This window comes from Pavona decussata, unplaced genomic scaffold (assembly GCF_977016875.1).
Source record: "Pavona decussata unplaced genomic scaffold, jaPavDecu1.1 SCAFFOLD_187, whole genome shotgun sequence".
Classification (NCBI taxonomy): Eukaryota; Metazoa; Cnidaria; class Anthozoa; order Scleractinia; family Agariciidae; genus Pavona; species Pavona decussata.
The window spans coordinates 327,453-343,859 of NW_028145596.1; the positions used below are offsets into that span (position 1 = coordinate 327,453).

A 16,407-nucleotide genomic window follows, 5' to 3' on the forward strand; every position below is an offset into this window, starting at 1 on the left:
TGTCGGGGTCATATGTGGGTTGAGTTTGTTGTTGGCTCTCGTCCTTGCTCCGAGGGTTTTTCTCCTGGTACTCCGGTTTTCCTCCCTTCACAAAAACCAACATTTCCAAATTCCATATCCGACCTAGAAACAGCGGACAGAAGGACGCAAAATACCCAGTAGCAAAAGTATGCCAGGTAGCAAAATCGAGAGAAGAGCGCAGAACCACTCCGTTGATTCCACTGAAATTCCTATTTATTCATTCATTCGTTCGTTCGTTCGTTCCTTCCTTCCTTCCTTCCTTCCTTCCTTCCTTCCTTCCTTCATTCATTCATTCATTCATTTATTCATTCATTCATCCATCCATCCATCCATCCATCCATCCATCCATCCATCCATCCATCCATCATTCACCAATTTTTTTATTATTTTATTTATTTATTTATTTATTTATTTATTTATTTATTTATAGTATTGTTTTTCAACAGTAGTCGAAAAAATACTTAGGATCCATTTTAACTAAGGATAGTCAACAACGCAGCCGTTATTAAACAAGAAAGTCCGGTATAAAAGAGGCCTGGCCAGGCCATTCTCACTTTCAGTTGACAAACAACCATCAGAGCGTCAACAAGTGACAAACAACATGTCTTTTTTTACAACCTTTCCCGATAAAATTTGCTTAGTTTTCAGAATAAACCCTGTTAAAGAAATTAGAACTTGATATCTTATATTGCTGTGGTGAGATTATGAAATTTTGAGGCATATTTTTTTCAGAGGACGCCTGAGGCAACAACTTACCACGACTGACCGAAGAGCGTCTAAATTTGAATCTCAAGCCCACAAAGGTGTGAAATGAAGGTAAGGCTTCCCCTTTTATAGCGGACGTTCATGTTTAAGGTCATCACGCAAGGGTCCTCTCCAGTTAGTGAGAAGAAGCGTTGCATGACTATCCTAACAACGGCTGCACTGGAATCTAAACTAAGAAGGCCTTCGTGAATCTAGCCCGTGAACTTTCCGGGGACCATAAATTAAACCAAGATCTTTTCCCGCATAGACATAAACCTCGCAAAAATACTTTTCAATTAGTAGCCCCAGTCCATAAGAAATCAGATTTTCTCGGACAATTTCGAGATGCGCTGGACGTATGCGCAGTAGCAAAATAGGGCACCATTCTCAAATTATAAACGCTTAAGGCGGGGATACACCTGAAAGCCGTTTTCACGCCGCTAAAATTCGGTTTAATGGAAACATCTCGTTCGCGTTTGAAGCAAAACAAAAATCCTCTGCTCATATCACAAATCAATATTTTTTGGGGTGTTTTGTAAACTTTTCGGTGATTTTTAGGTATATTTAGGAGGAGATAGTTTTTCTCAAAAGAGTAGTAAAATTTGGAGTAATAAGAAATAGTTAAGATTTGATGTAGCTTAAAAATTAGAATTTGAAGTTGAAAATTGATTTATGGACACCCAAACAGTTCCTTTCCAACCTGGTGTGCTCTTGGGTTGGAGGCAACTGTCTGTTATTGTTCCAAAAATAATGCTCTTTCTTTTATCCCTTCTTTTAAACCTAAAATTCCATTCAAATTTACGTTTACCCCCACCTTAAGTTTGCTGTCGGACTATAAAGAGCCATGATGGATAAGGAAGTTAGTTTCTAAAGAAACTTTGTTACTTCATTGGTGGGGAGTAGAAACGACGAATGTTTGGTTTATCAACAGTTCATAACTTAAGGTAAATTGGTCACCGTAGAGGGTGAGGTTTCGAGCGTTAGCCCTTCGGCAGACCCATTTTTTGGATTCGCTCTGGCGAAGGGCTACGACTCGAAACGTCAGCACTCGAATCTCTTTACGGTGGCCAATTTACCTTTACTTCTCAACTCTAATGATAAACCAAACATTCGTTTATAAAGAGCCATAAGTCCCGGAAGATTGTACAAGTGTTGAGTGACACACCCTTCACCCAATGGTGCTTCAAGTCCTTCGACCTCACGTCATTTGACACCGGCCATATTTGTCCAAACCTTCCCGTTAATTGTCCTTTCGTGTTTCTTATCGTTCGTTCCCATAAGAGGAAAGTACTTTTATTTTGTCGTCTGTTCGTTCTCTGTGGGTGTGCACGGTCTCTAGCAAATAGCAAGCACAACGTTTACTATAATTGTTTATTTGTTCCTTTACACATACATTCCTGTTGAGAATAAATATAGAATCTATTGACGCTGGCAGGAAAACAACGTTTTGGGTTTTAGCTCTAAAATCCATGTTCGGAGCAGATAATTATTTACACTTGTATTTTGCGCAGGTATTTCATATTTAAATACATCAGTATCGGATTGATTGTAAGGACGCTTTTCAATTGAGCATCCAAAGTAAACATTTCGCATTTCTATCCTTCGGTCTATAAATGGTTTAGTTGACCACTTTCTCAATTATTAGACATTAAATCAAAAACAATCCCGACTTGCTTAGAAGGGTTTTCCGCGTTTAAGGCCATTTACTTACATTTTCGTCGCGGTTGATTAATTCATTGTGTTGTTTACGTCTTTTCGGGTACGTTAACGGTAGTTACTTTGGTTACGGTTTTGTAATACTCAATTGAACACTACTCTCTCTTGCTAACGAGTTTTCCGTGTCTCGAGGGAACTAAAATTTAACTTGACAAGGTACATCTTGTAGTGCAACACGCAGGTGTTCCACCACTTGTTCTCTTAAATTGTTCACAAAAATGTACAAGTTAATGAGTTTACAATTTTTATCTTTTAGTGCATCACACAGGTGTGCTGCTCCTTGTTCTCCTATATTGTTATGACTAAGGTACAAGTTAGTGAGTTTACAATTTTTATCTTTTAGTGCATTACACAGGTGTGCTGCTCCTTGGTCTCCTATATTGTTATGACTAAGGTACAAGTTAGTGAGTTTACAATTTTTATCTTTTAGTGCATCACACAGGTGTGCTGCTCCTTGTTCTCCTATATTGTTATGACCAAGGTACAAGTTAGTGAGTTTACAATTTTTATCTCTTAGTGCATCACACAGGTGTGCTGCTCCTTGGTCTCCTATATTGTTCTCACCAAGATACAAGTTAGTGAGTTTACAATTTTCATCTTTTAGTGCATTACACAGGTGTGCTGCTACTTGTTCTCCTATATTGGTATGACTAAGGTACAAGTTAGTGAGTTTACAATTTTTATCTTTTAGTGCATCACACAGGTGTGCTGCTCCTTGTTCTCCTATATTGTTATCACCAAGATACAAGCTAGTGAGTTTACAATTTTCATCTTTTAGTGCATTACACAGGTGTGCTGCTCCTTGTTCTCTTATATTGCTATTACCAAGGTTCAAGTAAATGAGTTTACAATTTTTATGTCTTAGTGCATCACACAGCTGTGCTGCTCCTTGGTCTCCTACATTATTACTCTCTATGCTTAACCCAGTGAGTTTATTATTTACATCTTTTAGTGCACGACTAATCTCTACACAACCCAACGTACCCATACCGTTATTCGACAAATCCAAGTACAAGTCTCTGTTAACATTTTTAAGGACATGCAATATAGCTGCCCACTCTATGGGTGCTACCGAACAATCCTGAAAAGCAACCTCATCAAAACCAATTTCTGCCAATTTGTTTTGTAATGTAGATTGCTGCTTTACATCGATCTCATACAAACATTTACATAAGTTCAAGGCTAATGTTCTGTCTACCTCAGCTGGCCAGACGGTCAGTATTCTTCCCTCTCTAAACCAGGTAAACTCGTGTCGCTCCTCTATCGACACAGGAAGAGGTTCACTAAAAATATCAACATTGGACATTTCTTGGTCTGGATCAGGCTCCAACAACCCAGCCACAAGCTGTATCACTAGTTGCCATGCACCTTTGTTGATGTAATCAGCAACAAATCTTCGCAATTCCTCTTTAGTCATGGTGTCCGTTACATGCTTAGCAGCCAAAAATTCCTGCATTGTTAAGTGCAGGAAACAGTACTGTGCTTTGGGCTGTTCACTAAGTGAACGGGGCTTGGCGTCGGGTAAACGGTGAAGCAGTCCACAATCCTCCAGTCCATCAACTTCGTTTGATTCAAAGATTAATCTTCCTTGTTTAATGCCATTAAAAGCGATCTTTCCCAGTCTCTTGAACACCATTTCATTTTCGGGATGAAGCTGTTTAAATGGTTTGTACATGTACGTCCCAAGGTCGGTTTTAGAGCAGCTGTATTTGTCATCACGATTGTGCTTATAGAAGATCTTGACGGTCATGCTGTAAATTTCGGTCATCTTTGTTGGGAGCTGCAGAGCTCCATCGAAGATAGAGATCCTTATCAAGTGTAGCAAGCAATGACATATGATAAAACAGTTCACGGGGATATAGCACAGTGAAAAGAGGTTGATGTTTCTGCTGATGTGTTGCCATATTGTTTCTTTCGCGACGTGATCACCTTCTGTAAACTTCTCCACATAGTCCTCAATTTGCTCAGATGTAAATCCAAGAATTTCAACTGTCCTTTTGAATTTTAGATTTCTAACACATTCCACAGCAGTTGGTCTTGTTGTCGTTATCCCCGTACAACCACGGAGAAGTTTTCCTGACACTAGTTTGCTGTAGAGACAACGAAGGGGCATTTTCGCCTCCCCAGCATTCTTGTAATAAGTGTCCTCTCGGGCTACGTCAGACCTTGCAGAGAATTCATCAATTCCATCGAAAATCAAAAGTACTTTGGTGGGGTTCTCTTTAATATAGCTCCAGACATCGTCATCCAAACGTCCTACTGTTTCTGCTCGATCCAACAGCTCATAAAGATTGAGGTCTGTTTCCGAGTTTAAGTGCCTGAATTTCAAAAGGAAGGCCATTTCAAAATGCTTTTTCATCTTGGGATTACCAGATGCCCACATTCGAAGAAGCTTAGTAGACAGCATTGTTTTGCCAATGCCTGGACGACCAACAACGAGAACATTGTTGCGGTAAGCATCAAAGATGTCTTCTAGCCGTACAGACTTGGACTGGCTCGCATTGGATGTGGGGTACACTTTGAGTTGTTCCCATCTATCCGTGGGAAAGTTATATCTCACTCTGCCTTCATGAATTACTGCATTTACATATATTTGGTCCGTACACAGATCTTTAGCTTCTGGGCCTTCACCTGGATTAGCTCTGAAGGGTTGTTGAAGATCTGTAAGCTGCTCTGTACCTACTAAAATATCGTCCTTTATCTTTTGTACGGCTACTTGCAGTTGCAAATTATCTGGATTGAGGAAAAGAAAATGAACATCACACACTGTACGTGAGCCAATTTGTAGAAAGAAAAAGCTTTCCGCAGCCGGATATATTGGGGATAAAAATCTGATGGTGATATTCTATTTCACATACCGTCAGATTCCTTTTTGCACTGGTTTTGCTCTTCGAACAAACTACAGTTTGCTAATTTTTTAGTACCACACTGTAGCCAACGCTCCCCCCCCCCCCCCCCACACTCCAAAAAAATAAACAAATGAATTAATTAATTAATTAATTAAATGATTAGCACAATCTGGGAGATGGGTATTACAAACAACTCTGAGAGCCATAGCCTCAATAAGGAATAGTTTTACGACAATTTTGCAAAGAACACTAAATCATGCCACTTCCTTTTCGTTATAAGGTTAAACTCTAAACGAGACGATTCTTTGGTTGCGACTTAGAAGCAGACTTATATCCACACCTCTTACTGTCCCAACTTCTTTATCCACGAATCTTGCTAGAAAACTAATTTTTTACAGGTTTTCAACTCCTGCAATCTTAATTCCTCACATTCGACACGTACACGTAATAGTGTCAAGTCTAGATTCTTCACAACGTTTTTGCTTTGGACTGCTTCTTTAACTTTTACTTACTTTCAATCAGGGATTGTAAACATGAAGCAGTGCTGTTGTTGAATATTATACCAGGCCACGCCCGGTGAAAAGAAAATGACCCAGGAACGTTTTTACTCTTGATGTTGTGACATTTTTCTTTGCATGAACAATAATTATTATGTGTATCAGTTTGGTAAAACTGTTATTTCATGGCCCATGTATCACATCGTAATCACGCACATTTATAACTAATTACTAATAATTAATATTTCATGGCCAATGTATCACATCGTATATCACGCACTTTTATAACTAATTACTAATAATTAATAAAATAGTTTTGCGCAACTTCTTTTTAATTCTCTAGAATTCCATTCACAAAAACAAATACTTCGTCTCTGTGGGCAGCGAGAACCGTTTAATTATTAGACTGCTGCCATGGAGTCTACCCAGTTCTTCCTCTTATATAGTGAAGCTACTGAATTAAAACTAACCTTTATCCTCATTTTCGTCCCTTCTCTTTTCCTTCTCTTTCTTGCTTTCTTTTCTTGTCTGCTCAACCTTCTCACTGACGTCATCTGAAGATCAACATTCAAAACAAAGCAAGAAGGAAGAGAGAAAAAAGGAAAATGTTGAAAACGTAAATGTTTGGTTTTCAGATTGACGTGAGTGAACAAAGATTTACTTCACACACTTCATACCCTGTAAGTCCCTCATTTCGTCTCCTTCCCATCTTATCTTATCTCCTCCCCTCCCCTCCCTTTTTTCTTGCAAGCTTCAAACCATTGTCCAATAGAGACAAAGTGTCTCTACCCTACACCTGTGGCATAACAAATTAATCATTTCATAAATTGCAGGGGTTTCAATAAGTGCCAGTCACCGGGGAAATTGACTGTCCATAAACACAATTTTGCCCAGCTACAGCCTACTTTTAACATCGCAAGCCATGCTTTCAATAATAGATCATAATTATCCAAGTTAACTACAGTGTACATGTATCCTGCCAAGGTACAAAAACCTCTTGCCCAACTGTGCAAGATCTTAATGAAACCCCTTAAATTGATGCCTGTAATTGTTTCACAGACCAACTATCAACAGCAAGGCATACGGACAGTTTTCAGATCTGACACAACACTTAGATCACACCTAGTGCGACCTAAGGACACTGTCGACCCTGCAAAATAAGACGGAGTAGTCTACAAGATTCCCTGTGAGTGTGGCAAGGTCTATATTGGAGAGACGGGAAGATCTATGCATGAAAGGATTAAGGAACACGATAGAGACATACGGCTTGCTCGAACCCAATCCTCCGCCGTTTCAGAACACAGCAATGCGACGGGCCACTATCCGCTCTGGGATGAGATTAAGTTTATTGACCGAGACCCACATTGGTACACCCGTAGGGTTAAAGAGGCTATTCACATTAGACTTCACCCTGACAACATCAATAGGGATAACGGAATTGAAATTCCGGAAGCGTGGATGCCCACGATTAAACAACACAGCAGCCGATCGGTACCAAGGCGGACGGCCGAGGGAACAATTTCTAGTCTGAACGACGAGGGTCGAAATCCTCCAATCAACAACAGCCTAAGAGAGGATCGAAACGCACCAATCAACACAAACCAAGGTGCTACTTATACTGTCACGCAATCAGTCGACACCATCGCCTGATGAAGACCAGCAGTATAGCGGTCGAAACGTCGCGATCCATATCTTTGTGACTCAATCGTGAGACAAACTCATCTATCATTTTAAACCACGATGACAAACACCTTTCATAATATCAACAGATAGTTGGAACACCTTTTTACATTCCTTCATGAATCATATTGTCATGTCTGATTTTTACATAGCTAACTGGAACTGACCTTCATCCTCGCTTCCTTCTCTCTTTCTTTTTCTCGTTTTTTCATTTTCCTTTCTTCCTGTGCTATGGAGAATATTCAACTTTTCCATTTCAGTGCTCATGTGCTCGCTGATGTCACCTGAGGATCAACATTCAACAAAACTTGGTAAATATTTTGTACAATATCCTTTCCAGCCACAAGTATTAACTGTAATTTGATCAGATTTTTTAAATAAATATAAAAGCACAGACCACACACATTTGTATGGTTTATTGGCAAGACGAAGCTGATAAGATACACTGTATACAAATACTCTACACAACCATACACTGCACATGCTGTTAATTCCATTTTAACAAAACCATAGCCTGTTTATTAGGAGAGAGGGAGAGAGATGGTGGCGCTTCTCTTTCTCCTCGTTAAAACCAAGCCTATAAACAAATAAATATGTGCTTTAAAGGTGGCAAAATTTCCTGAATTATATGCGCTGAAAAAAACCATTTCTTCAAGTAGCCACCCATGGATAGATGAGGCAGCAACTCTGAGCTTTGGTCACAAAAAAATTCAAGTGACCAAATTTCTTGTGCCTTTTTCTGCAATTGTTTTAGTTGTTGTAGCACCGGTGCACACTGGTAGTACAATTATAATTCAGTCCAATCAGACTTGCACTCCACTGAATAAAATTAGATTAGCAAACATTTGAGACAGTCTGTAATCACAATGCCACTTTAGAGTTCCAGTGCAAGTGTACATGATGTTTTGTTTAATCTGACTAAAAGATGTTGAGCAACCCAAGCAGTATAGTCACTGCCACTGTTGGTAGCCTCACCTATTTTGTTCAGTGGCTTTAAAGTTGGACAAGACATTCACTTTTAACTTTTAGTGTCCCCTCTGGTTTTTCCTTGGGTAAAGAGTGAGGGTCTTGAGCAATTAACCTCATCAACAATAGATGAGTTTGGGAGCTGGTGCCTAAAAGGTTGGTGGAGCCAGGCAGCGCAGCCATCAGGTATGGGGAAGGAGGTTGCCTAAATTACATTTAGCCACAAGAAAAATTCATTGTTTCCTCTAAGTCAAAACCATCAAATGTTCATGAAATTTATGATAACCAAATATATAATAACACATAGCACGACGTTTCGACGTTTCCAACATTTCATAAACAAGACAATCCCATTTTCACATTTCATAAACAAGACAATCCCATTTTCACAAAATGGGATTGTCTTGTTTATAACATGTGGTACATAAGAACAATAAGACCCAATTTAAACACCTAGAGCAACTCCATTAGAGCCAAACTCTTTGTTTTACTTTCAATTTATTTATCTCATCACTATATATACTCGATTTCATTATTTTACTTTTACTTGATAATGACGTTCTGGAAACGTCGTGCTATGTTTTACAATATTTTATCGCAGATTTTTATTGTCAAATGTTTTACCGAATCCTTACTTATTCGAAATATATAATAATAATAATAAAAATAATAATAATAATAATAATAATAATAATAACAATAATAATAACATGAACATTATTAGGGATAACAGGCAAGAGAAGCTAAGAGAGATTATTTTTAAGGCCAGACTCAATTGATCATGTCCTTCAGCCAGCTTTTCCAGTGATGACATTTACCTTGGCTATAGTGAGGCCATCCTTGAAAAACACGAGGATCTTTAAAAATGTTTGCCACAACAGAGGCTGCCATGGTACTTGCAAAAGCCATCCAGTCACCACTTGAAGGCTGAGTTGGATCTCCAAAACTGGCCACACCTTTTACTATCACCCATTCTACCTTGCCATCATAGGCTGCTGCATAAAGACCTGAAATAGGAAGACGGATTGTTAAAATATTAATATTATTTACGCTCCAAAAACATTCATGTTCTGAGGCAAGTGGTGGGCATACACTGTAGTTTGGCATACCTGTACTTAAAGGAGTGGGGGTGAGAACAGTGTTAGAATATTCTGGTTATATTCTTGCTCCACCCCTCCTCCTCCTATGTCATGCTTCATGACTACTGGATAGTATAAATGATAATGACTACACTTGCTGACTTCCTTGTAGAACCAGCTCAGCGCAAGAACTACTCATGTTGTTTAGCACGTAAAAGAAGAAACTTTAAAATATCTTAAACAGGATGCCTATACTAGCATTTACGCGTGATGCTTAATGTGGCCTCATTGATTCCCATTGTGTGCTTTGCAGATTTATAAAACTATCCTAGCTAATGGAATAGTTTGAGTCACAAAGATAGCGTTATGTTGTTTCCCTTGTGTTACACCTCTTATCTTTGTACCGGAAATTCCATTACTGCGTGATATTTTATAGTTGTGTTACTAGAAATCAGACCGGAAATGACTTTCTCAAAACATCATGCTCATCAGTGAACTTTTCTTCGCGCATTGTGGTTCTGGAACTGTCAAAAAACACAATTCCTTTGCCAGGAACTCTCCAATTTCCACCGTTTTAAATGTCGAGTGCTCCTTAGATGTTATTCTTTCGATTTACTGCTTCAAAATGGTTAAATGTCCGTTTGAAAACGGCACACTTTGGTCCTCAACATGTTAACAATATGGCCGCCACAAATTTAATCCGGGTTTAAAGAATAAATCAAATGAAGCCAATAAGGAGGAAACACTGCGTTAACTCGAAGGTTTATTATACGACAAGTAGGATCAATGGCGAGCACAAGGAACAGACTGCATACAGACGCGCGTGCGCAGCGCTGACAACTGCTGGGTACAATGTAGTGGCGTCGTTGCCTTCTAACTCTCTCTCTAGCACCAAGGTACAGAAGTAAACTGAATATGCATGCAATATAAACGACAAAATTAAGAAACATAAACTAGAACAACAACGCAGAATGCGGACCTGAAACTAAACTGATACAAGCACAATGGGTGCAGTCCCTGGTCCCTTAGTTTTGTCCTTCTAAGTGCAGTAGTAGAAAGTAGAAAATTTCTAATGTACATGTAAGGTAAAAGGACGCGGAATAGTGCTACCAGGAAGAATGCAAAAGCCTAGCACGCTAGTTTAAGTCCCAGTCCTGATTTTGCCAAAAAGGGGCGAGTAATTGGCGGCCAGACCTCCTGGGAGGAACGACAGCAGCCGATTCGGGTGGAGAACCTGAAAGAACCAAGCAGTCTGGAGAAGAGGCTGGAGTGCAGGGTGGTGGAACAATAGCTGCAGGTACTGGAGGAAGTTCCTGAACAGGGGCAACATCATGCGCAGGTTGCAGAACCGTGGGTTGTCCATAGGCGAGAGGCTAAGTAGCCAACCGAAAAGGTACAGGGACAGTGGAGTGTCTTGGTGGTGGAATAACAGGGTCGGCTTCATCATCAGAGTCAAATGGGAAGCCTTTGTGAAGGCCACGAATGGGGCCCTGCGGAGACTGAGCCAAAACTGTCGGGGCCACTGTATAACATTCAGACATAGACAACACGTAAAGTTTGCTGCGAAACTGAGAGGTGGTGAACTTCCAGAGCTCACAAGAAAGGTCCTCATGAATGTTGACCACAAGGTACTTCTCACAGGCTTTCAATTTGTCTCTGTCACCTTTCAAGAAGACTAAGTCGCCAACAGAGACAGCTGCTGTGGGTAGGTTGGTACGGCCACGAGCCTTAGACTTTGCACTGGGTGTGTGATTCTGCTTGCGGGAGTAATTCTGAATAATGATGAGTTGTCTGTCAACTATAGGTAGCTGTTCACCAGTCAGCTGGTCGCGCTGAGTCCAGACCCCCCGCGCCGAAAAGGCCATCAGGCCAGATGCGGGAGTTTGTATTTGCGGTAGCGAGTGCCAGAGTGACGACAGACACAGGTCCTCCCTCACGGGACAGGTTTAGGAGCTCTAAACCCAGCTCCTCCATGCTGCGTTCCGCGACAGGATTCTTGTCTGGATTCTTGACCCTGCCGATCTCCAAGGTAATGCCGTGGGAATGGAAGATTGGGTCGGTGGCAAGTGCACAAAAACCAGGGGCAAGATTAACAAGGACTGTGGCGCTGCCATCGTGTAAGGAACGCAACTGGGAACATAAGACTATGAGGGCATCGCGGAGATCCTCATGTTTCTCACTCTGGATAAGGGTAGTTAAAGTGTACGAGGAGACAGTCTCACTTAGTATGAGAATTAATTGTCGGTGGCGTCGGGCAACATCAGCAGCGAATGAAATGCCAATGGAGCCAGGTGCTTCCACGCTTGACTGGGGCTGGAAGTGATTAGGGATTGATTTCACTGATTCACAGGTGTGACAGGAGGAAGATACAAGGTCGGTGGCTTTGTCAACGTCCAGAGCGAAGAAGTATCAACTGAAGAGACACTTCATTTGGTACTTTGACGGGTGACTAAACCGGATGTGAAGAGCTGTTAAAAAGCTGTCTAACACGGAGCGAGAAACAACCAGGCGCTCACGAGGAGTTTGGAAGGGTTGATGGTCTGGCACAACGAGAAGACCGTCAGCGGCGTTTACAACATCCTTAAGGTAGCGTTTCACATCAATAATTTTGGTGGCTTTCTTACGGGGACGGGTTCCTTGGCTAAAGTGAGAGCGTGTTCTCCAGGGGTGAGGGCACTCCAGCTGGGTAGCCTCCCAGGCAGCATGGCTAGTGAAGGGCATCTTGACAGAGCAGTGAAGGACATTACTAACAGAGAGGCTGGGAACAACAAAATCTTCAAGTTTGATGATGAATTTGCAAATTTGGCAACAAGAGTCTAAACATTCCTTTGGGTTTCGGCTTGCATAATCAGAAGGTAGGACGTATGTGGACTGAATAGTGGCTCACTGTTGACAGGAAGGTGGTGACTCTTGAACTGGTTGAGAATTCTCCTCTCTTGAGCTTTTCGTAAGCCTGAGCACAAGGTCTGCTGTCGGTGAGTACCTCGGTTGTGTGAGGGGATTGAATTATATAGGGAGTGAAATGTCTAATTGCCGCACCAATAGTCAAGGCTTCAATCTCGCAAGGCAAGCAAGTCACTTGATGCTTACGAAGCTTGGCACTGAAGAATCCAGCTAAGAGCAGCGACCCATTTCGATGTACAGATAGTGTGGCTGTGATGCCTCTATTCTTCACGGAGCCGTCGTTCAATATCCACGGGGCATCTTGGGGCTGGGGAATTGTGATGGTCCAGTGGTTTTCCAATGCACGTTGGGTGGTTTTGAAGGTCAGCAGCAATTCGTCGCACCACACAATTTTTTCTCTGGATTCTTTCCCTGCAGTGGCTTGGTCCAAGGGATCAAGCAACTCCGCAAATCTTGGAAGCACACAGCTTAAAACTTTGTAGGCACCGACTAAGGAGTGGAGGCCTTGCACTGTTGAGGGAGGCTCGACCAAGGATAGTGCGGCCAATTTGTGGGGGCTAGCTTGCAGGGTGCCATTAGACCACACCCAGCCCACGACGATGGCCTTTCTTGGGCAGATGATAGTTTTGGCTGCGGATAAGCGGAGATTGTCCTTTTGAAGTAGGGCAAGAACTCTACACCAATTGTCAAGGACTTCAACGGGGCTGTTTCCCCCAACATAGAGGTCGTCAGTGATTTTGGCAACACAGCCCCCTTGGATGAGGTCTCCCAGAACCCGGGACATCAGTTCTTCCAGACAAGTTTCGGACCCGGGCATTCCCATGGCAGAACGGGTGTAAACGCAGATGCCTTTAAATGGTGTCGCAACACCACAGTATTTCATAGATGAATTGGCCAGGGGAATCTGACAGAAAGACTACAGAAAATCAGTGATAACCATGAACTTCCACTTCCCTATTTCACGCAACACAATGTCAACATTTGGCATTAAGGAGGGTTGAAGCTTGTTGTACTGGGAAACTTCTCCGAAGGACGTCACGAGCCTGCTACCGCCGTTGGGCTTCTTTACAAGAAATGAGGTGTTCGGGTACTCCACATGGACGTTGACTTGCTCAGGTTTTGTAAAGACGCCGGCAGCTTCGAGCTCATCAAATTTGGCTTGTAATTCCTCAAGGGCGTTTCTGTTGTACTGTGGGAGCCGGCCTTTGCACTAAGAAGGAAGGGTGGGGCCAATGTTGACAACAGCCTCAATTTTGCCGCTTGCACCATTGTATTTAGAGATGGAGGGGTTAAAAACATCATCAAACTTCAGGTTGAGCGCTATGAATTTGTCACGAGTGTCCTGATCGAGGCACCCATCAGGATCAACGATCACACGGAGTGAAAAGGGCTTGCAGATGGCTGGAGAAGGATAGGTAGCACTACATGCGGTGGGAGGAGAAGTGGAGGTGGAGGCTTCGACGGGTAGAATGTCAAACCTGGCATAACTGCTCACCGCTCTTCAGAAGAACGGGGGAGTGTGTCATGTTGGAGACGTGTACGGCATGATCTATGGATTGAATTTGCTGGCGAAGAGGCCACGCATGTCCTGGTTTACGTGGCATGATAGGGGGACAGTCTAGCCGGGGCTCAAGGACCCACAAGTTGCCGGAGTCAGCGTCAGAAGGGGTACTGAACTGGACATACTCCCCTGGCAAAACAACTCTGCGGATTGGGTTGTATAGCAGGAAGGATTCTGTTGTCGCACATTGGGTTGAAGTGTATGCCTGGAGGGTGAGCTGTAGCTGATAGTGTCGGTGCCACCTATCTCATTTTGACGTTTGGCAGGGCGAACACCAATGTTGTTGCAGACCATGAAGGGGTTGCCGGCCAGGATATCGACGTCTAGCTGACAAACGACAAGGGCATCTAATTCAAATGTCCACTGTCCACGGGTAAGGGAGCAGTGGACCTCGCCAATGACATCCAATGGGGTAACTCCATCAGCCTGACCAGCCACTTGGGAGGCCGGCATTATGGGGAAACCAAACAGCTTGGCCGAGGAGGTGCGGACCATGTTGGAAGTTGCACCGGTGTCCAGGGTCAGCTGCACTGGGTGTTCGTGATAAAAGGTGTTAAGGACAGGTGATTGGACTATGCTCACACGAAGGGCTGCTGACTCTTCACCCTGGGCTGGTGGGACTACAAGGTCACTGGTCTCATCCAAGGGCTCGCACTCCTCAGCACCGAGGTTGTCAGGTTCATCCATCACCACGCGTGACCAAGCCCATAGTCAACGGTCATGATCAGGCAAGTAACGACAATCCATCAGGTTGTGAGTGTTATGTGGGCGACCGGCTGTTTTGCAGAGGCTGCAGTACAAGAAGGGGCGTCGTCGAGGTTACCCTTGACCACTATTAGGGTGGCGCCGTGGTGTGGTACTGCCAATACGCATGACTTTGGTATCTTCAATGCTACGTAACTCATCGAAGAGATATCCAAGAGCTTGAGAGATCTCAGGTTTGAGGGAAGCTAGGGTCTTATTGCGTAACTCAGAACCGTATTTTTGTTTCACTAAGAAAGAAAAAACATAGATCAAGTCCTGCCGCCAACTTTTGTACGAAGTAATCGTCGCGATCTTTGTTAGTTGCCACTGTTTGGGTTCTCGAGGCGAGGTGGCCATGTTGGAAAGTTCATAAATCACTCACCCGAAAAAACCAATTTGTCACCTTGTTATGGAATAGATGTCGCAGGAACCAGAGTCCACACTTGTTTTAAGGAATTCGAGGCGTAGGTTTTAAGAGCTGCCACCATGCCAATAAGGAGGAAACACTGCGTTAACTCGAAGGTTTATTATACGACAACTCGGATCAATGGCGAGCACAAGGAACAGACAACATACGGACGCGCGTGTGCAGCGCTGACAACCGGTGGGTACAATGTAAATAGCGTAGTGGCGTGATGCTTTGACGTCACAGAGGTAGGGATGACAAGGTCCCCTCCTTCGTGATATACCCGTCGATAATAGATTTTGATTGGGCCGCTTTTGTTGAAGATAATCAGTACAATAGCCCCCTTCTAGGAGAGAGCAATAAATTAATGAAGAAAAAATAAACAAAGACGGAGATATCGAGCCAATTTTAAGACACGTGCTCCCCTCAGGGCATCACGCGTAATTACAGCAAATATAATTCTGCTTTCTTTGCATAGTTTTAACCCATGTAGAAATACCTCTAAATTTGTAGGCACCACCCACAGGAAACCTGAGTTTCTCAAGATGTATACAGTACTATGCAAATGTAAGTTGACAGTCCCTCAAAACTCAAACTTTGCAACTTGATCCTCGATCCTCAAAACTCGAAAGCTTCGAGTATCGAGGCTCGACTCGAGTGCTTCGAATATTAAGTCGAGTGCATCAAGTTTTGAGACAGGGAAACAAATGATATGTTTGCGCTGTAACAAAAGTAGGCAGCACCCTTAAATTCAGTTTACTGTTGCTTAGACCTTTACTTTGTACATGTAATACACTCAAAAATTTATAGACAAAGGATGCAAACAATTTCTTAAAACACTTACCTTCACCCTCTGATTCAAAAGCAATAGCTTCAGGATATCGCTGAACAACATCCTCATGCGTCCAATCAGACCTGGCTGCCAGTTGCTGGCTCAGAATATCACCATCATGTACTCTCACTTCTCGCTCATCTGTGTTTTCCAAAGGAGCAACCCAGCCATCGTCAATATGCTTGATAAGGAGATTAATATTTCTGCTCACAGGTGTTTTGAAGCCGGAAGGTGTAGTAAGCTTGGAAGATACGATGACATCTCCTAGTTTGGCTTTATCAGGACTTAAGCCACTGCAGGTACCCACTGAAAATACAGCCTTGGGACACAGAACCTTGACTGCATTCTTTACAGCTGTTGAAGAACCACCTGGCTCTGCAGACCCTTTGGAGCATCTTATTAATGCAA

The 16,407-nt window shown here is 42.6% G+C and overlaps 1 protein-coding gene and 1 pseudogene across 1 annotated transcript; both read right to left on the reverse strand.

The window, feature by feature from the left end:
- Window positions 1-2,122: 2,122 nt before the first annotated feature.
- Window positions 2,123-8,869, reverse strand: LOC146462458 (nucleotide-binding oligomerization domain-containing protein 1-like). The gene is made up of 3 exons (XM_085085580.1): window positions 7,675-8,869; window positions 6,298-6,381; window positions 2,123-5,214 (listed from the first exon to the last, which is right to left on the reverse strand). The coding sequence occupies exons 1-3, from the start codon at window positions 7,772-7,774 to the stop codon at window positions 2,618-2,620; spliced, it is 2,781 nt and encodes a 926-aa protein (XP_084941706.1). The 5' UTR covers window positions 7,775-8,869; the 3' UTR covers window positions 2,123-2,617.
- A 781-nt stretch (window positions 8,870-9,650) lies between these two features.
- Window positions 9,651-15,807, reverse strand: LOC146462459 (uncharacterized; annotated as a pseudogene).
- Window positions 15,808-16,407: the final 600 nt, after the last annotated feature.

What these genes read in the sequence shown, in the direction of transcription:
- LOC146462458 (XM_085085580.1), bottom strand. Translation starts at nt 7,774, where the DNA reads ATGAGCACTGAAATGGAAAAGTTGAATATTCTCCATAGCACAGGAAGA. An exon ending in AGAAGGAAGCGAGGATGAAG is followed by an intron (nt 6,382 to 7,674) that starts GTCAGTTCCAGT and finishes GTTGATCTTCAG; the next exon opens with ATGACGTCAGTGAGAAGGTT. An exon ending in GGACGAAAATGAGGATAAAG is followed by an intron (nt 5,215 to 6,297) that starts GTTAGTTTTAAT and finishes TCCTCAATCCAG; the next exon opens with ATAATTTGCAACTGCAAGTA.